Source organism: Pelodiscus sinensis, chromosome 1 (genome assembly GCF_052426305.1).
Source record: "Pelodiscus sinensis isolate ZL-2025 chromosome 1, ASM5242630v1, whole genome shotgun sequence".
Lineage (NCBI taxonomy): Eukaryota > Metazoa > Chordata > Testudines > Trionychidae > Pelodiscus > Pelodiscus sinensis.
Window position 1 is genome coordinate 202,696,318 of NC_143052.1, and position 22,303 is coordinate 202,718,620.

The window sequence follows — 22,303 nt, forward strand, 5'->3', positions numbered from 1 at the left end:
CCAATATTTGAACAAATACTTTGCTTCAGTCTTTAATGAGGCTAATGAAGAGCTTAGGGTTAATGGTAAGTTAACAAATGGGACCAAAGATAAGGAGGTATATATTACCATATCCGAGGTAAAAGCCAAACGTGAACAGCTTAATGGTAGTAAATCAGGCGGCCCAGATAATCTTCATCCAAGAATATTAAAGGAACTGGCACATGAACCTGCAAGTCCATTAGCAAAAATTTTTAATAAATCTCTAAACTCAGGGGTTGTACCATTTGACTGGAGAATTGCTAATATAGTTCCGATTTTTAAGAAAGGGAAAAAAAGCGACCCGGGTAACTATAGGCCTGTTAGTTTGACATCTGTAGTATGTAAGATCCTAGAAAAAATTTTGAAGAGAAAGTAGTTAGAGACATTGAGGCTAATGGCAATTGGGACAAATTACAACATGGTTTTACAAAAGGTAGATTGTGCCAAACCAACCTGATCTCCTTTTTTGAGAAAGTAACAGATTTTTTAGATAAAGGAAATGCAGTGGATCTAATCTACCTCGACTTTAGTAAGGCATTTGATACAGTACCACATGGGAATTATTGGTTAAATTGGAAAAGATAGGGATTAATATGAAAGTTGAGAGGTGGATAAGCAACTGGTTAAAGGGGAGACTACAGCGGGTCATATTGAAAGGTGAACTGTCAGGTTGGAGGAAGGTTACTAGTGGAGTTCCTCAGGGATCAGTTTTGGGGCCAGTTTTATTTAATCTTTTGATTGTTGATCTTGGCACCAAAAGTGGAAGTGTCCTAATAAAATTTGCGGATGACACAAAGTTGGGAGCTATTGCCAATTCAGAAAAGGATCGGGATAGCATACAGGAAGATCTGGATGATCTTGTAAATTGGAGTGATAGCAATAGGATGAAATTTAATAGTGAGAAGTGTAAGGTTATGCATTTAGGGATTAATAACAAGAATTTTAGTTATAAGCTGGGGACATATCAGTTGGAAGTAACGGAGGAGGAGAAGGACCTCGGAGTCCTGGTTGATTATAGAATGACTATGAGCCGCCATTGTGACATGGCTGTGAAAAAGGCTAATACGATCTTGGGATGTATCAGGCGAGGTATTTCCAGTAGGGATAAGGAGGTGTTAGTGCCATTATACAAGGCATTGGTGAGACTCCATTTGGAATACTGTGTGCAGTTCTGGTCTCCCATGTATAAGAAGGATGAATTCAAACTGGAACAGGTACAAAGAAGGGCCACTAGGATGATCCGAGGAATGGAAAACCTGTCTTATGAAAGGAGACTCAAGGAGCTTGGCTTGTTTACTTTAACCAAAAGAAGGCTGAGGGGGGACATGATTGCACTTTATATATTAGAGGGATAAATACCAGGGAGGGAGAGGAATTATTTAAGTTTAATACCAATGTGGACACAAGAACAAATGGATATAAGTTGGCTAGTAGGAAGTTTAGACTTGAGATTAGACGAAGGTTTCTAACCATTAGAGGAGTGAGGTTCTGGAACGGCCTTCAAAGGGAAGTAGTTGTGGCAAAAGATCTATCTGGTTTCACGATGAAACTAGATGGGTTTATGAAGGGGATGGTTTGATGAGATAACATGATCTTGGTAGCTAATTGACCATTCATTATCAGTGGGAAATAGGTCAATGGAGGGATGATAGGAGTTACTATAGAGAACTTTCTGGGTGTCTGGCTGATGAGTCTTGCCCACATGCTCAGGGTTTAGCTGATCACCATATTTGGGGTCGGGAAGGAATTTTCCTCCAGGGTAGATTGGAAGAGGCCCTGGAGGTTTTCGCCTTCCTCTGTAGCATGGGGTACAGATCACAGCTGGAGGATTCTCTGCATCTTGGGGTCTTCAAAGTATTTGAAGGTTTCAATATCTGAGATATAGGTGAGAGGATTATTCTAGGAGGGGTGGGTGAGATTTTGTGGCCTGCACTGTGCAGGGGGTCAGACTAGATGATCATAATAGTCCCTTCTGACCTTAAAATCTATGAGTCCATGAGTCTATGGCACTGTTGTAGCTGGCATTGCATTTGTGTGCTCCTTCATGCTTCAATTTACAAATTTTAATCTTGTTTACAGAGAAAATATTTATAATACAAATAATAATAAAGTGAGCAGTATACACAAAGTATTTTGTTATAATTGAAGTCAAACTATTTGAAAATATAGAAAAACATCCAAAATATTTATAATAAATTTAAATTGGTATTCTATTATTATTTAACATGCAAATAAAACTATAATTAATCACAACTGTATTTTTACCTTTCACAATGAATTGTGATTACTTTAAAAAAAATCTTTAACAACTAATTAAAATGCATAATTTTTTCATTGTTCAACTAAGAATGAATTGTTTTTAGGCAGGAAAAAAATATACTATAATAATATTTTAAAGCTCCAGGATGCATAATAAATATTTTATAATAGCTGTAGAGAAAAATGAGATGAATTTGAAATATCAGTCATTAAATATAGATTAAAAGCTAAAGCAATTAACTGTTGTTAAAATTTAATTATCTCTATTAATTAAATGAACAGGATAGTTTTTGTTTTAAATGGCAATTATAAAATGCTATTTTACTTTGAGCTCCTTGACAAGTTCATATGCACATATCTGCAAGCTGTTTATAAAACTGTCAGAGCACTATGCAGGTTACAGCCATTAATGTGAAAGAATATTTCAGATACTTTTAAATCAATGAACTATTGTATTTATCGTTTAAATTAAAATTAAAATCATGCATGTTTGTGTGTGTGTTGACACTTGAATTTCAAGTAAGTTTATTTATAAAAATCTATATTCTAATAAATGTAACTGAAATATTTCAAATAGCAGCTGACCTTATATTTTAAACTATACACTATGAAGTTGTTAATTAAGTTGCTTGCTATGAATTGATTATCCTGCTTTTAAAAATATATATACCTGCTTTGTAATATTTCCAAATAATATTTTGGTACACTAATGACTTGGTATTTAAGAATGTGGTGCAACTCTCCATATAACAGAAGCTCTTCCTTTATCTGCCCCCCTAAAGTATTTCTTTGCTTCAAAAATCAAAAAGGAGAGAGCAGGGTTGCAAAATTTCAAAAGGATATGCATAGTTTGGACAATAACTTTTTTTTTTCACAAAACTGTTGTCTTTTAAAAAAGAAATTGGCTTTGAAATGTTTTAGGTTGCCTCTCATAAAAGTTCCCATATCTTATTGTTACTTAGTCGTGTAATTAAATGGTTATATATAATCAGTTTCATTTTGAGGCAGTCATAGCATTTGGGTCCTCTGCTTCATGGCAACATTATGGCTCTCTACTGAAAAGTAATAGTTTAGGCCTAGGGAATATGTAAGTCTAATTTATTCTTGTTTATCCCTGAGACTCTGAGAAATCCTCCAAGGGAGTTCATGAGGGAACTGCTTCTCAAATATGGTAGGTTTAGGCCCTAACAATGTAAACCTCTATACCTGTGTGGAATGCTAGACTTGTGTGTAACCCCACCGAAATGAACACTTTTTTAACATACATGGTGGTGGCTGACTGCAGCACTGAGGACATTTCAAGATTGGGACCCCAAGTCACAATCATGAAATTGGATTGACATGTCTTTCCCTTAATGGGCTATTGCTTTTTACAAACAATTCTTACAGTTTGGATGGGATTAACTGCCTTTACTAAGGGAAAAATGTATGTATCAAAGTCAGTTAACCTATTACAGATTTGGTTAGATGGATTTCTCTGTATTGGAGGTACTTGAATGAATACAAACCCAAAGTGTGTGACACATTTTTCAGACTTTTCCTTAATTATCACTTCCGCTGATCTACCTTTATTTTATATGTCCCTTGCTAGTATAATTAGCTTGTGATTTATGGTTAACATCCTCATACATGGGGATTATTATATTATAGTAGTATGGTCAGCATAATAGGAATCTTGGAATAGCTAGTGATATTTTTCTTGGAAAATAACATATCCCACAGAACACATCCTATCTCCATATATTTGCTTTAATTATCAGAGGAGAAGACTAAAGTACAGATTGAAAGGTTTAGTATTGGCTGATTTAAAGCACACCATTTCCACAACCCCTGTAATGCAACTTTTTCTCTATGGCAGTCACAGTATTGACTAAAATCCATACTCTACATTTTAAATATAATGATTAGTCTTTACATTGTAAGAAGCAGTGCCACCACTGTGTAAAATGAAATTGTCTTTCTTTGTGTGGGAGGAGTGAGGGGAGTGAATCGGAGGCAGTGGGAGAATTTGCTTTTAAATGGTCAAGCATAGAACAGGAGTCTTGTTTGAATGTTCAGGGTTACAAAATGATCAAGAAGAAATATTGCTTAGTGCCAGTAAATCAAAACTTATTGGAGATATAATTTTATTACTAGCTTTTTTGACCATTACTTAGAGGGAGAGGAAATGCAGGTATAATTATTTATCGTCTGATTATCATTACTTTCTATGCAGTTATTTTCTCTAAGGGCAGATACTGTAGTCTTCCTATGGACTATAAATGTGTGGTAAAGTAAAAATGTAATCATTTTACTTTCTGCTATCAAATCTTTCTGATGGTTTAAAAGTTAGAATCAGCCACATGGCTAAAATGAGTGACACCAAAAATAGTCCTACTCCTAGAAAGTGAGTTCTTAAATCAAAGAGAATAGAGCATGAAAGTAAAACTGAAGTTGTGGTCACTTAAGGTAATTACAAGCAGGTATTGCAGAACTTAAGCATAATATATTTAATAGCTATTACTTGTTAATACTATTAAACATAAGTGAGTGCATATAAATGGGGATATAATATGGAAAATTGTTAGGCAGTGTGGAATTCCAGTGAAACAGATCAACGTAATGAAGGCATTTTATACTAACTCCAAATGTTGTATTACAATGGATAGAAGATTAAGTGAGTCATTTGAAATTAAGATAGGTAAAACAAGGGAGCATCCTGTCTCCATTCTTGTTCTTTCTCCTCATTAATTATGGCCTCAAGGGATGTGAGAATAATCAATACATCTTAAGGTGGAATCATTCGAGATTACTCGATCTAGATTTCACCGATGACATTGCTCTTTTACATGAAAATGCTGAAGGACTTCAATCATGCACAAATGAAGTTAAAGCAATGATGGGAAAGGTAGGACTGATTTAATATAAAGAAATGTAAAACCATAGTCATTGGAGATATAGATTTAAATATCAAAACTGAGGATGAACTGTTAGAGAGGGTGTAGATTAATTCAAATATCTTGGAAGCACAATAAGCCAAGGTGGTACATGTTTTGAGGAAATAAGAATAAGGATCAGAAAAACAAACACAGCCTTCAATAAACTTAGGAGTATTTGAAAACTTAATACCATATCCTTACATACAAAACTAAATGTCTACTCAGCTGTTGTTGTAGCCATAGCAACCTACAGCAATGAAATCTGGTAATTTAAGAAAACAGATACTCAGAAGTTGGATGCATTTTATTATAAGTGCTTATGGAGAACATTAGAAGTAAGCTATGAGGAAATTAAAGCAAATGATGAGGTCAAAAAATGGCTAATGTGCGGCCTCTACCACAAATAATTTGTAAGAGAAGACATCAGTGTCTAGGGCATGAATTAGAAATGGATCATAACTGACTACCAATTATGGCTTTGAGTTGGAAGCCAGAAAATCCAACAAGAAAGAAGGGTACACATAGGATGACTTGGAAGTGTACTTTACTAATGACATAGAAAAAAATTAATTTGAAATGGGAGGACTTAGGTCACATGGCAACTCATAAGCAAGCACAGAGAAGGTGGTTAGTCCAGTGTGCTGAAAAATACTGGCTGGACTAAGGTTTAAGGACTATTAAATATATTGAAGCTTAATTCTTTTTTCAAATCAGTAAAAGCCACAAAAGTTTCACATTAGACAATAATGAAACAAGCGTAGTAATTTATAATACCTTACTCGGATTTTATTTTTCTTTAAGATGGGTCCGTATGCATATCCCTCTGCTTAATCCTACATATGAAACCCTAGAACTGGAAATTGTCAACAGCAATCCTGAACATTTTTCTGTAGAGACGGATCCAAGGAAACCTGTAAGTACTTATAAACAAACAAACGAACAAACAAATAAACAAAAAAACTTTGCTTTCATACAATAGGGACATAGTACAGGTTGAACCTCTCTATTCCAGCACCTTTGGGACCTGTCTGGTACCAAACCAGAGAATTTGCTGGACCGTGAGAAGTCAATATTGTCTAGCAACACTTCCATTGTTTACTAGGCTCTTAGAAGGAATTTAGGGGTAAATTAGAGCTAAGTAACAGCATAGAATAGCAAAAGCCAGGACTGGTAGCTGTAAACAAATTTTATGGGATATGGGAAACTTGGCCACACCTAAGTTATGGCCACGCCACAGTTATTGCTGGACCAGAGAGTGCCAGACTAGAGAAGTTCAACCTGTCGAATTGTTCCTATTGATGAAAAAGTTTGTTAATTACATAGTGCATTAAAAATATACAGCATTGTACAGAGTGTTAAATGTGCCATATAAATAAGTGCATATGTCCTAGAGAGGTTTACAGCCTAAAGGCAAGAGGAGACGTAAAACTGTGAAATATGATCAGAAAATAAACTCAGTATGGACATTTCTGGAGTGCTTTGTGGAGTACTTTTTGAAGGAGCAGAGTGTGTGTTTGGCAAACATTGATTTGAGAAGGCATAAAATCAGCAGGTGTTGGAAGCAAGTAGATCAATCAACCAGTGGTGGTGGAACAGTTTGTATAGTGGGAATGCTGAGAGCCATTGAACCAAACTGTAAACCTTGTATATAATGAAACCACTTCAAGTCAGGGGATACTGCTACGCCTCTAGTTTCAGCACCTATACAACCAAGACAGAAGATTGAGAAAACAGAAGGAGTTAGAATGAGGAAGGAAAACAATGAGATAAGAGATGCAGGTTAGAGCAGATTTGTGCAGGGAATTGTGACCTGGGAACGGATTTAGTGTGGAAAGAAAGAAGTTAGTGAAGAACTGTTGGGAATAAGTCCGGACACTTTGGATGCGGTGAAACAAGCAAGAGGATTTATTGCACACAACGCTGGTGGAGTCTCCCTCAGCTAATTAGGCTGGTGAACACTGCCTAAGCAAAACATTAAAATAGATTATATAGGGGGCTGATGGACGGATGTGAAGACGTTGGATGGGTTCTAGCAGCTAGACGAAATGAGCACGTAAGCCAATAAGCGAAGAAGGTTACACAGCATCTCCGCCCATCGTCAGTAAAACACCTTATCTCTAATACAAGTAGTTTTCTTTAATAAGCTAAATAAGCCAACATAAACAAACAGACAATTAAATGGCAACTTTTGTCTAGTTAAATTATGATGCGTCTGTGAAGAAGTTAATGGTGCCTTGCGCTGATGTGATCCATGAGTTTATGGGCCCTTTATCAAGGATTAAAGCAAAACATGTTAGCAAGGCTGTTTCAGTATCAGTCTGTGTCATCTGGTACGGCCCCTTGGAATGTGCTTGCCAGGGCGACCGTGCCTTTCCCAGGGTCATGCTAATTCATGCTAACTGCCCGTCCTGTTAGGTTTACAGGCCCGTCTCAGATTTTATGATTGAATAGGGGTTCTTAGCGAATAGGGGTTCTTACCATGGACTGCCTCAGTTTACCACCCTGCAAGAGCAGAGATGTAAGACTTATCTTGGCAGCAGTGTGTTCAATAAAGGGCGAGGAGGGGGAGGGGGGGAGATAGATGAGGTTCAGGGAAGCCAGAGAGAAGGAAGTTACTGTAGAGGAGATAAGAGATTACCAAAACATCAACCAAGAGTCTAACAACAGAGATGGAGAAAAAAGAATGCTCTATTAGAGATGCTTTAGAGAAAGGAGTGACAACAATTGATAAGAATCTATGCAGAAAAGGAAAGAGGGAATTTTTAATAGTTAAACTCGTTTCAAGAATGAAAAGTAGCAGTACAAATGAAAAAAATATATATATAATAGAGAACTGGAGAGCTAATTAACCTAATGAGTTTTGAGAACTTTAAATGTTTACTCCATGAGGCATTTAGTGATGAGCTCAGGATTGATTGGAAATTTACAAGGTTCTTAAATCCATAGATAATGACATTCAGAGTGTTCCCCTCTCAATAGAATATGTTCTTACAATATATATGTACAAATACATCCTCTAATATTTTGAGCTTTCCTGTAAGCTATGTCAATACCTCTTATGATGAATGTGATGAGATTCTTTTTCTGCTGTTATAATAATATCTTTACACTAATTCAGAACAATTGTATAACTCTTTTTTGGTTAGTATTTCAAAGCAATTATATAGTTGATAAGTATATCTCTAGTAAGATTTCAGGGGTACCCCCATGATGTTTACAGTTATTTTGCAAACACCGTCACTATTCCATTCCTCTCCCGAGCGGACAGATTTCCAGTGTGAACATCAAGGCTGTGTTCAGACTCAGGTGTTTTTTCGAAAAAAGTAGCCTTTTTTCAAAAAAACTTCACCTGCGTCTAGACTGCAGCCGCGTTCTTTCGAAATTAAATCAAAAGAACGTGGCTTTTCTTTCGACGGCGGTAAACCTCATTTCACGAGGAAGAACGCCTTTTTTTTGAAAGTGCTCTTTCGAAAAAAGGCGTTCTTGAAAGCAAACAGGGCTTTTTAGAAAGAGAGCATCCAGACTCACTCGCTGCTTTCTTTCGAAAAAGCAGCTTGCTTTTTCAAAAGTTCCGCGTGCAGTCTAGACGCTCTCTTTCAAAAGAGGCTTGCAGTCTAGACATAGCCAAGGGCTCATGTAAATATAGTGCCTCCCCAAAACAAATCTTACGACTGAAACCCAGTTTGGACTTGTGCAATATTTCCCCAGGGTAAAGAAGATTAGCTAAAATGATGACCAGATGCACAGTTTTTCAGTCAAGGGATTCCAGGGAAACAGGGAAATCAGTCCTCAACAGGAAAAGAATTCTTCTTACTCTAGCCAGCTAGAGAGAAACCCTGGAACAGTTAATTCTACAAATTGATGTTCACATGGAGAACATTTTCTCCTATAAAAAAATATTTAGCCTCCTACTGCTCTATACATCCTTTTTCCTTTCCTATCACTGCATTCCTCTCCCTGTGGTCCCATAGTCTATAAGCTGGCCAAATTTTGTGTACTTTTAAGAAGAGATTTATTTGATTATTGATGTACTCGGCTGCTGAGCACCTTCTGCTCTCATTTAAGTGATGTGGAGCTATTTATCCTTTCTGAGAATCAAAACATTATTTTTTTTAAATGCTTACTCATGATAAACACCTTAGTTAGCCTATTGTGCTTATTGTGTCCCGGACGTTAGTGTTGTGTAAGGGGACTAAGAATGAGTGAGTCTTCTGAGGAAGGTTAGATTTTGAGTTTTATAGGTACGCTGCATTAAATTTTGATTATACAACTTTTTGTTTTCAGTATTCGTATCGCTCATTATACCATTCAGAGCTACTTAGTTCTTGTATTTTCACCATCCAATTTTGTGTATTTTCTCATATTTTAGACTGCAAGCATTGTTATTGGATAGCTTCTGATTTCCGTATTAAGTGTCATAAGAGGATTAAAGCCTTGCATTCAAAGCGTGAATTCTCTTCTTCCAAGTGAAGGCATGCTGTATTTTTAAATCTAGAAGACTTTCCCTCTGAGAGAATCTTACAGGATTTCAGTAGTTTATTTTCTCTTGCCTATAGTCTTTCCCAGAAGACTAGGTAGGGACAGTCTTGTATTTAAGCTAGCCTGCAGGTGTCCCAACTTAAAAACAAACAAAACAAACAACAACAAAACCCAAACAGGCAAATTGCACATATTTTCTCTCTCCCATCAGGTCTGGTAGATCCTGCTGCTGGCTGGATCCCTGCATGCCAGTCATCTGCCTACCAGCAATGAGTGAGGGATTTTAGTAGCTGACATTTGGGGATAGAAGTACAATACTAATGGCAGGGCAAAGCTGCAGTATGCAGTGCTGGTACTCCCCCTGCTATCTCATCAGCAAAGCTCCCACTGCATGCTAGCTCTCAGCTAGCAGTACCCCCATCCCATTTCCAGTCAGCTCTGGGTGCGCCCTGTGAGCTGTGATGCCTGGTGATTGCAGGCAGCTGCCAGGCAGCAGTTGATTACATGTCCTCTCTGCTGCCTACCCATGATGCCTTTACATGTCCCCCACTTCTCGTCCATATCCCCCCTGGCAGGACACATCCCACTCCCAGTGTTGAGTGGAGAACCACCTCCTAGGTGGAGTGCTTATCTTACCAACAGCCTGGCCAGCAGGCTCCTTCCTTCTTCCACAGCCATTGGCTGAGCCAGTATATATGAGTCAGTATATATATACTGAGCCAGTATGCTATCAGCACTTCTAGCTACCTCCGTGACACCACTGACTTCCTGAGGAAACTTCAGAACATCAGTAATCTTCCTGAAAATACCATCCTAGCCACCATGGATGTAGAAGCCCTCTATGCCAGTGGTTCCCAAACTTTTCAGCATCACACCCCCCTTTCTGATTTTTGAAAAACCCTCACGCCCTTCCCCTCCCAAAAAAGGAACTGAGCAGGGCAGCAAAACTTGATGGGGGGGGCTGGGTCGCCTCATGCCCCCCTGGAATTTCTGCATGCCCCCCAGTTTGGGAACCCATGCTCTACACCAACATTCCACATGAAGACGGATTACAGGCTATCAAGAACACCATCCCAGATAACAACACTGCAGCCTGATTACAGAGCTCTGTGACTTTGTCCTCACTCACAACTGCTTCCAATTTGGAGATAATTTCTATCTCCAAGTCAGTGGCATAGCCATGGGCACTCACATGGCACCACAATATGCCACATCTTTATGGCTGACCTTGAGCAACGTTTCCTCAGCTCTCGCCCACTAACACCCCTACTTTATTTATGCTACATCGATGATATCTTCATCATATTGACCAATGGAAAAGAGACTCTTGAAGAATTCCACAAGGATTTCAACAACTTCCAACCCCTCCATCAACCTCAGACTGGACCAATCCACACAAGAAATCTACTTCCAGGACACTACAGTCCAGTTAAATAATGGTGGACAAATTTCCACCACCCTATATTGGAAACCCACTGACCGCTACCCACTTACCTTCATGCCTCCAGCTTCCATCCCAGATACATTTCTCAGTCTATTGTATACAGCGAAGCCCTAATATATAACCGGATTTGCTCCAACCCCACAGACAGAGATAATCACCTACAGGATCTTTACAGAGCATTCCTAAAACTGAAATACCCACCTGGAGAAGTGAAAAAACAAATTGACAGTCCCAAAAAAGTACCCAGACATGAACTGCTTCAAGACAGACCCAAAAGAGAAAATAACAGAACTCCTTTTGTCCTATAGTCCACAATTCAGACCCCTCCAACGCATTATATACAATTTACAACCCATCTTGGAAAATGATCCCTCACTCTCAGAGGCCTTGGGAGAAAAGCCTATTCTTGCTTACAGACAACCCCCCAACCTGAAATGAATTATTTCCGGTAACCATGCCACACAACCACATCATAAGCCTCAAGGAACTTAGCACTGCAACCAGAAATGATGCCAACTTTGCACACATATCTATACTCGCAAATTCATCACTTGAGCCAACAACATAAGCTACCAAATCAAAAGGTCATTTGACTGCACCAGTAATTAGATCTATGCCATCAAATGCCAGCAGTTCCCCACTGCTATATATATTGGACAAACTGGACAGTCTCTGCGGGAAAGAATCAATGGACACAAATCAGATATACATAAAGGAAGCATACAGAAACCTATTGGGGAACACTTCAGTCTTCTGAATTACTGTTTAAAAGATCTTTGGGTAGCAGTCTTGTCACAAACCAGTTCTACAAGCCATATCCACAGGGAAGAATTGGAATTAGAGTTCATCCACAAATTCAGTTCACAGGCTAATGGACTCAATCGTGATGACAGCTGTTTGGGACACTATCAACTTAACACCCATTAAAGGTGCAAACAGCTCTTTGTGTAGACTCCCATGTCAGGAAGGATACTGTCTATTGACTTTGATTCTTATCTGCTTTGTTTTAACTACCCAGTCTTCAGATACTTACTGATTCCCTCTAGTTCTCTGTCTCCCACCCCCCTTCCTGTTTTTCCCCTTCCTCTCTCTTTCCCCTCTCTATTTAGTTTGGGTGTGCACATCCTAAACTCATAACTCTGGTCATCTGACGAAGTGGGCTGTGCCCACAAAAGCGCATGATACCATCTACATGTTTTGTTAGTCTATAAAGTGCTACCAGACCATTTATTGTTTTTTCCAGTACCTAAGGGAAGCCCAAGATCCTCCAATTCTAGGCCAGGAGCAGGCAGGAAGGGTCAGGTCAGTCAGTCACCTCCCCTGTGTAAAAGCAGTGTATGGGAGTGTGTTTGTGTCTCATCTCCACCCACGTGAGCCCTAAAGCCATAAAGATAAGGTAAATAAAAAGAATCCATAACTACACAGTATTTCTTTTTAACAGGGACTAAGTCAACTAGATGTTAATTTGAATGTTTGTACTTCATAATTCTGATTCACTGCCATTGAACTCACTTGTATATGAGTAATTTTACCAAGTCTCCCATATTCAGCATAATGAAATATGGTCACCCTACAGAAGACAATGTACATGGCCAGAGACAATGGTTGGAAGCATTTCATAAAGGATACATTAAAACAATGAAATTCATAGTTAAAACTAAAATTCTAATATAAATGTAATTCCTTATCAGTCAATATTGCTATAAATAGTGTTAAATAATTCTAAGTTCCTGAAATAGTTCTGTGGTCAAGGCACTCTCTATGCAACTCAATAAGGGCCTCGAAAGTGGTTTAAAGCCAGCTTTTCTTTTCCCCAATCCTGGCACCATTTGTAAATTAGAGCAACCTGACAGTATAAAATTAAGGTAGCTATCTTTGAATAGTTGAGGACCAATTTGGCAGTAGAGCCTTGGCCACACCTCCTGCAATGAGTGGGAGAATGAAGAGCATAAGAGCAGCTATAGAATCTCTGTGCTACCCTGGGATTTCCCGTTCATGAGAATATTCTGTAGATGGCCATTTAAAGTTGCTTTTGGGACATCATCAGAGCAGCACCAAGCACCATGTGTTTTTTATTAATTGATTGCACATAGTTAAAAACCTAATTACGATCAAAATACAGATTGAACTTCCTTGGTCCAGCACCCTCAGGACCAGACTGGTCCTGAATTAGGGAACTTGCCAGATGAGAAGAGGTCAGGCCTCAGGCTCTCCTGGCGGTCTCCTCCTGGCTGCAGCTCTGGCCACAGTGCTACCCCCAGCACACCTGCTAGGATCTGCTGCCCTTGGTGGGACTTTTCTGCAGGCCACCAGCCTCACTCTCTGCAGGTTCCTCTCTTGGCTGCTGCCCAATTCCGGCCAGCAGGGCTCTGTGCCCCAGCCGGCATTCTCTTTAGCTGACTTCACTCCTGCCACAGAAGGGATTCGTGCCCCCTGGCCAGCAGGGTTTTTCTTTGGGCTGATCTCACTCTGGTTGCAGCAGGGCTCTGTGCTCCTGGCTGGCAGGGCTTCCTGCTCCTCCATGGCAGGCCCTGCTCTCCCACTGGCAGGGCTTCCTGCCCCCAGGTGTCAACCCACTGGCCCAGCTCCCTGCCCCCAGGCCACTGACCCTATGGGCTGTCAGCCACAAGCAACCTCTGTGGCTGGGACTCTCATTCTGCAACATCTATGGTCCTTCCAGACCACGGATGTTGCCAGACCAAAGAGTCTAGGACCATGGAGATTCAACCTGTACTGTATATTCAAGTTAAAAAAAAAATCAACGTTACTTCTTAAGTTGCTCTATATTTTAGGTATCATATTATCTCAAGCTGAGCAAATAAGATGAAGCGTTAGTTTGTTTTAGTCACTTTATTATATGGAGTATGTTAATACATCATCATAAAATAAGCAAAAGCTGGATGTGTTCTGCTACTAATCATTTCACAAATCAGTATTTGAACTTGTAGCCAAGTAGCGTAATCTTGATTCATTATATTATTAGCTTACTGTATAGATAGATTTTGGAAGCACTCTGGAAGTTTCATACATATTATGTTCAGATCATTAGCACATAAATGGATTAGAATTAATTATCTTGATTTCTGTTTCCAGCACACTGCATGTGATCTATCCAGGCAGTTAAAAAAAATATCCTGTATGCTTTCAATTCTAATGTCTAACTCATTTACCTGAGGCTTAAGTGTCACCAGTAGCCATAAAACATTGTTTAAGAAAGATCCATCAGAATTAAGTCATATAACTTTAAGAGTATTCAGCCCCAACCACAGTATAAACACTTAACTTTGAAGTGGATTTTGAGTTATAATATCTACCTCTTTACTTTCTTTTAAGTACAAATTTTGAGCATGTGTTATAATCTTGCTGCTATTTTTTCACCAAGGGAATTTTCAGAATCTTGAATATTCTACTGTGTCCCATTTCCCCCTTTTGTGCTGAACCTTCCTCATGGCAGGCCCCTCTTTAGTAAGGCTAGCTGGCACTCCTTCTAGGGTTTAAAATGATGTTCTTTTAATGGCAAAGGGTGGTTGTTAGAAAGCAGTATTAGACCTTCTCTTTTCTATAGAATCTATATACACTGCCCCCTTAGAATTTCAAGTTCTGCACATTATACATAGGAGCATGTTGCACTGCCCATGATAAACAGTTTAGAAATATGCATCATGGCATGTCAGTGACCAGCACTGTGTACGTCCAGCCCTGCCATAGACTTTCTGTGAAATCTTGAGCAAATCAGTTAACCTAAATGTTCCTGTGTTTCTTCAGCTTTAAAAAGGGATAATAGTGCTTTCTTGACCACAGGGCAGTTGTGAGATGCATAAATTTGTGAAGTTTTTTGAAATAGTTTCAAATAAGGCACCGTTAAATGTAAAATATTATTTCTATTTGAAAAGCAACTCAAAGGTGACATTGCCCAGTTAAGAATGAGCACAGTTTGCAGAATACGCCAGTAGTAAGTGAAAAATTATGAATATTTCAAGTCAGCAAGTTTAGATATTATATATATCAGGGCTACTCAACACATGGCCTGTGGGTGGGATCCTTTGAACATGGTCTCCACTGGGAACACGCTCCACGATGGCGAGGCATCTCCCAGGTGGGGTGAGCATTGAAAGACACAAGCGGACGGGGCTGGCTGGAACAGATGGGAACAGGGTGTCGGCATTTCTAGCCCCCAGGCAGGAGGTGCTAAGAGCATCAGGGTATTGTGTGAAAGAAGCTATTTGCATATATTTGCATATATATTTGCATGTACATGCAGCCACACTCAAGTTGCGGCCCTTGGCATGTGCTGTGAGTATCATTGTGGTCCCTGGGCTTCCAAAGTTGAGTAGCCCTGATATATAGCTTTATTTTTAGATAAGTTCAGATCTGATATGATTGAGAATACTGACCTGTCTCAGTCTTTGGACCATCTTAAGTTGGTATCTCTTCACTCATTGGATCATCTCATATGAACAAAATTGGGAGAAACATCTGTTTTTTAGCCTTAGTAATGTCCACTGCAGCACAGCTGTAAGAAGTCATGCATTTTTCTGCAAAGGTAAGTGATGTGTAAGAGCACAGTTTCCTCAGTGTCCAAAGAATTTACCACTTATGCAGAATGTTTTGGTATCCTTTGATTAGTACTGGTAGTTTAGAGAAACAGATTTGCGTAGTCATAGTATGGATAGAGAAGATAAACATCATAGAGATAGAGGCAGGTCCCTTTAAAATACTTCCATTGTTCTTCTTTTGAGTGTCCTCTGCATATTCTCATGCATGGGATGCTGCATGAACAGTAAAAAAAAAAAAAAAAAAATCTACTGTACTAGGAAGTGGCTGTAAGAGCATCCTCATGTCTCCCTTACCGAAACTCCAAGCATTCTAAGGCTAAGGTTTAAAAGGAGCATTGTGCTCTACTGCCTCAATTACTGCAATCACAACCTGCTGGACAGTCACATTGTTGCTGTCTGAGATTTATGTCCATAATAGTTTGACAACTTATATCTGTTACATAAGTACATAGGGTTACATAGCTGAATTTAGAGATTGTTAAAGGGATAACATAAGAGATTACAAGACTAAAAAACCTATATTTAAAAGATGTGTCCCATGGCTACTGATATTTCCAGCATCAGAGGCACATGCCAGATGCTTGGCACGTTTGAGGGAAGGATATTCTCTCTCAGTTGGATCTGCTCAATGTTTCCCACAAAAGCAAAGATAATGAGACAAAACAGGCTCCAGGCAATTTTATTTCAGGAAGGCTTGACAATGGTGGTCCATTCTCAAAGACTGACTTAGTCGGTAAGTCTGACTCCAGACTGTTCATCAGGGAAGAAATGAGATTTAGCTTCTATGTCAGATGCAGCAGAATATGAGAGAACTAAGGATCCAAAAATAGAAAAGGTCAGGATCAGTGACAAACTCTTGTTTCCAGAGCTGTCCCATTTCAGAAAAACTTAATTGTAGTACCCAGGAAATATATGCAGCTATCCTCAGTGTTGGCCTCATTACACAGAGCCAGTCCAAGATGGAAGCACTGTAAGGCACAGAGTCTCATTAATAGGGCCCTACCAATTTCACAACCATGAAAAACATGTCACAGACTATGGAATTAGCCCTCCCTGTGAAATGTGATCGCCCAGAAATCAGGTGGGCTAAAGAGGGACTTCCCCTGCTCAGTTATTATTGGAGGGAGAGCAGCATAGAAGTCAGGTCACTTCCATACTTCAGCAACCTTAGAGCTGGGCTTCAGGCCCCTGCACTGGCTCGGGGCACCTGAACTGAGATTTGCTTCTGCTGTCATCTGCAGCTTCTGTTATAACTCTAGGCTGCTGCTTCCCCCTCTCCTGTTGCAGCTTCTGCAGGAGGGCTGACTGCTTCCTCAAGGGGTCAGTACCACTGCCTCTTCCAAAGACCCCTTGGGAATCACCAGAGAAGACCATCTCTCATTTCTCCTTTTCAAGAAGGTTTAGTATTCAGATTTATGAAGTATTAGAGAAGGTGAAAAATGTAAGATCTACTGCTAAATCTATAGGTTTCTATAATACAATGAAGAGCCCATATTCAACTCCATTCCACAGGTATTCCACATTCCTTCATCTCTTTTACTTTATTATTATTATAATCAGAGAAGCGTATATTATTTCCTGCTTCAACATAATTATAACCCACAACACCAGCTATAATAGAGGAAAAAATTTAAAACACACAATAATAAATGAAAATTTATATCTTAGTCTTCCACAGTTCCTCCAAAATATCATATTTGAGACAAGGACACAGAGTTTAAGCCAATTCATTTAGACATTATCCACAGTTTGGAGACAAGTTAGGCTATGTCTGCACTGCAGTGCTGTTTCAGGATACTACAGGTATCCTGAAATTGCTATCCCACTTCTTAACAGCAAGCCAGTTATTTCAAAATACAGAATCATAAAATCCTAGGGCTGGAAGAAACCTCAGGAGGTCATTGAGTATAGCCCCCAAGTAAATCATCCCAGCTAGGGCTTTGTCAAGCCAGGACTTAAAAACCTCTGGGGATGGAGATTCTACCACCTCCCTAGGTAACCCATTCCAGTGCTTCACCACCCTCCTAGGCTACGTCTAGACTACAGGCTTCTTTTGGAAGAAGCTTTTTTTGGATGATCTATTCCACACACAAAAGCACATTGAAAAAGCGAACTGCTTTTTCGAAAGAGAGCATCCAGACTGATTGGACACTCGTGCACATAAAAGGCCACCCGGAACCACTTCAGCCAGGGCTTTAGGCCACCAGTTGCTTCTGAGTGCTGGTGCCAGAGCCTTACAGAGACACACGCTTAAAGGACGCCCGTGGACAGCCATTTCTCTGCTTCGGCTGTGTGCTTGCTACCTCTTCAAGGGACAGAAAAGCTCTCCCAGTGCCTGCTGTGGTTGCCGTGCTTTTTTGGACACCACAGCTTTTCTCTTGGTGCCATGGAGCTGGAGCTGCCCCATGGTATGCGATGGTCCCACATGGCCATACTGCAGTTTTTGCAGCACTTTGTGCCAGCTGCCTTCCTGGTCCTGACCGAGCTCGACCCTGAGCTCATTCTTGGGCCCTCTCCCTCAGTGTGGGAGCTACACTCTGGCAACCACAGCCCACAATGGAGAGGCGTTTCTGGAGGCTGGACATCAATTCGGACTGGTGGAACCAGCTGGTCATGGAGTGGTAGGATGACTAGCAGTGGCTCCAAAACTTCCGCATGCAGAAGGCCACCTTTTTGGAACTGTGTGCCTGGCTCACCCTCGCCCTCCGGAGACATGACACCCACTTGTGGCCCGCCATCCCCCTGAAGAAGTGGATCACTATCGACCTCTGAAAGCTCACCACCCCTGACAGCTACCAGTCGGTGGGCAACCAGTTTGGCGTGGGGAAGTCCACCATTGGGCCATCCTCATGGAGGTAAGGCACTCTCGGGCTGCAGTCCCTGCACGAGGGAGGGAGAGGGATAGTTGGGAAGGAAGGTTGGGAGGTGTGGGGGGTGAAGGGAAGCCCAGTCCTTGGGGGGGTCTGCAGTCCCACCCTCACACAGCTCTGCTGCTGGAGGAGTGGCCTCATATGGAGTGGCTTCTTGGGTGTTTGAGGGGGAGAGGCGATGGAAGGGGGTCAAGTACCACCCAAGGACTCAGGCACCCCCTCTTTCATTCTCTGTTTTTTGTGTTTGTTTGTCTCCGTTTGCAGGTTGTGAGGGCCCTCATTTCCATCCTGCTGCACAGGTTCATCCGCCTGGGTGACCTGGGCCCCATCATGGCCGGATTTGCTGCCCTAGGGTTCCTGAACTGCAGTGGAGCCCTCGATGGAACCCATATTCCAATCTGTGCACCGGAGCATCAAGCGGCCCAATACATAAATCACAAGGGCTACTTTTCTATGGTGCTGCAGGCCCTGGTTGACCACCATGGACAATTCACTGACATTTTTGTCGGGTGGTCAGGCAGGGCACATCAGAAGAGAAGGTTATTTTGTAATTTGGCACTGTATAGACAGCACCAAATTACGGATTAAGCTATTTCGATATTGACTTGAAATAAGCTACACAATTTGTGTAGCTCCAACTGCATAGCTTATTTCGAGCTATGGGTGCAGTGTAGATGCACCCTTAGAGGGTACACTTTTCAATCTTCCTACATCAGCAGTTTGATAATGGATATATCTATCCCAAGATGGGGAGTCCATCTGAACCAATGAATTGTTGGTCAAAAATTTTTGGTTACCAAAGGAAAGGAACAGTTGTGTCAATATTTAACTACTGAGAGCAATCAGACTAGCTCTAAAGTCCTTTCTAGCTCAACTAAAAACATACTAGTTCAGGTAGCAACAGACAGTAAGTCATTGCTATACTATCTAAACAAGCAAGGAAGAACTTACTCTATGAAATTATTCAGAGAGGCCAAGAGTCTTTAGGAGCACTGTGAAGAACACAACATTGATCCAATAACAGTTCACATAGCAGGGGAGCAGAACACCCTTGTAAGTCATGTGAGCAGATCATCCAGTCAGATGCACGAATGGTTCTTGAAGGATGAAGTAGTCAATCACAGCTTCAGTTTATGATGGAACCAAATAATAGTCCTGTTTGCAACCAGCAACAACAGGAAATGTAAGAAATATTGTTCCAGGACAGGCAGAGATAAGGAATCAATATTGGATGCTTTTCTAATACACTTGGATCAGGTTTTAATGTTGAAGTCCGCCCCTTCCCCCCCCCCCCCCCCATTTCTGCTTATTCAGGGAAAGATAAAAGCCAGGATGATTTAAATAGCTCTAATATGGCCCAGATACTAGTGGTATCTGGATTTTATAAATCAGTCCCAAGGATTAGTGGAACCTTTACTGCTAGTATGGGACTTGATACAATAAACAGAGGAAGACTATCATCTGAATCTTCAGTCCCTTCACTTGATTGTATGGGGAATAAACCGTTAGATGGGCTAGAAGAATGACTTTCATTAAAAGTACAAAAGGTACTATTCAATAATAGAAAAGAATACACATGAAAGTGTGCTGTAGTCTTAAATGAAAACATTTTTATTGTGGATTTCCATGTATAATGTGGATCTTTATACAGCGTCAATTACTTATTTATTAAAGTATTTATTGTATCTTCAGAAGACACCTCTTTCATTATCTTCAGTTAAGGTTCATTTCTTAGCCATATCAGCATATCATGTACTTGTAGAAAGAAAATCAATTTTTACTAATGGTACAATTAAGAGGTTTTTAAAAGGCCTTAATTTGTATCATCCAATAAAAACTCCTATGCCCTCCTGTGATCTGAAGGTTGTACTAGCACAAATAACAAGACCCCCCCTTTGAACTTCACTGGAGAGCTGTTCTTTATTTCATCACTGTGTAAATACAGGTTTGGTTTGGGGTTTGGTTTGTTTTTTGGGGGAGGGGGGTGGCAATAACTTCTGCTAGAAGCAAAGGTGATTTACCAGCATTAGCAAGGCTTGACAAATAATGTAAAGTAGATTACAACCCAAAAGAGCCGGCGCAGAGCAATCTGCGCATGCACAGAATGATCTGCGCATGCGCAGAACCGTGCGGCTGGAGAGCCCTGAAAATTAGTGGCTGATCTATCATTTACTGTGTTTCATAAGAATACCTACTTCATAACCACTGAAGGTGCTAACAGCTCTGTGAGTGGTAACCTTGCTGTCTTAGCATCTATCTGTTTACTTTGATCTACTTAGGTTTAAGTACCCATTCTCCAGATATTTAATGATACCCTGTCTCACACCCCCCTTCCTTTTTTCTTTTTTTCTTTTTGTCCCCCCTTCCCTACCCGTCTCCTATTTATTTTGAGTTTTCATATCCCCTACTGTACTCATAACTCCGATCATCTGAAGAAGTGGGCTGTGCCCACAAAAGCTCATGATGCCATATACATGTTTTGTTAGTCTATAAAGTGCTACCAGACCATTGGTTGTTTTTTTCTGTAACAGACTAACTCGGCTACCCTCTGAAGCTCCTTTCATCCCAAGTTGTTACCCAAAATAGTCTGATTTTCACATAAATCAATCCATAATTTTACCATTTTCCCAAAAATAATCTTCATGACAGGGAAGCCAAATTATACACATTAGATATGAGGAGAACATTTATCTTTTTTATTTAGACATAACTAACCAATTTAGACAGTCTTTAAGGCTATTAGACATTTATGAAGCTTATAAATCCATTCCTTAAGGCATCAGAATTCAGTCAGGTAGATCCAAGTAAGCTTGCATGGCTTTCTCTGGTCGTATTCCTCTGATAGAAATATGCAGAGCAGCAATGTGGAATTATTTTTCAAAATTTTGCTAAACATTAGTCTTTAGCCTTGGCATCTAGATGAAATGCAAAAGTTGGTACAGCAGTCCCGCATTCCTTGTTTAACTAGAACTCCAGGTCCCACCATCCTGGATCAGAGACTGCCTATTGATCTGTCCCAGGTGCGAAGATATATAGAGGACCCCACAGGGAAGAAATGAATTAGTTACTTGAAACTGAGATTTTTTTCTTTAGATGGACTCTGCATATTCACATTCCTTATGCATCATTCACAATTCCCCACTACCTTCTGTAGAGCCAATTGACCCTGATTGTTGGCAGGTGGGATTGAACTTGCAATCTTAGAGCTAAAGCCATATGCCGCTACCACATGAGCTAAAAGCAAACTGCCTCTTAGCTAAGTCTGTACAGCAAACTTCAGTCTCCCTTGTCAGCAGTTTCAGTGCCTCAAGGTTACATTACCAAAGGGTGATTATCAGGGAAGGATTCAAAGCAGGGATGTATAACATTTTCGCTATGTCTATACTACACCCGTTTTGCACACGAAATATGCAAATGAGATTAAGCATGGAATATCACTGAGCCTGATTTGCATAATTAATGAGCATCCGCTTTTTGCACAAGAGGCTTTTGTGCAAAAAGGAGCCGTCTACACAGCTCCTTTTTGCATTAAACCCCCAGAAAAAAATGCGGAAGAACAGCTCTTGCGCAAGAGGGGGGTTTTGTACAAAAAGGAGCTGTGTAGATGGCTCCTTTTTGCACAAAAGTGTCTTGCGTAAAAAGCAGGTGTTCATTAATTATGCGAATAAGGCTCGACATATTCCATGCTTAGCCTTATTTGCATATATCTTGCACAAAACAGGTGCGGTATAGACATAGCCTTAGTTTAAATCCTTA

The 22,303-nt window shown here is 40.2% G+C and overlaps 1 protein-coding gene across 1 annotated transcript in view; it reads left to right on the forward strand.

Annotated features, from left to right (window-relative positions):
- The window catches only part of CFAP47 (cilia and flagella associated protein 47), a 651,639-nt gene that overhangs the window by 502,934 nt on the left and 126,402 nt on the right, over positions 1-22,303 (forward strand). Inside the window, exon 54 of the mRNA XM_075913261.2 lies at positions 6,000-6,111. Within this exon, the coding sequence (XP_075769376.2) occupies positions 6,000-6,111 (112 nt within the window). The remainder of the gene's footprint in view (positions 1-5,999; positions 6,112-22,303) is intronic.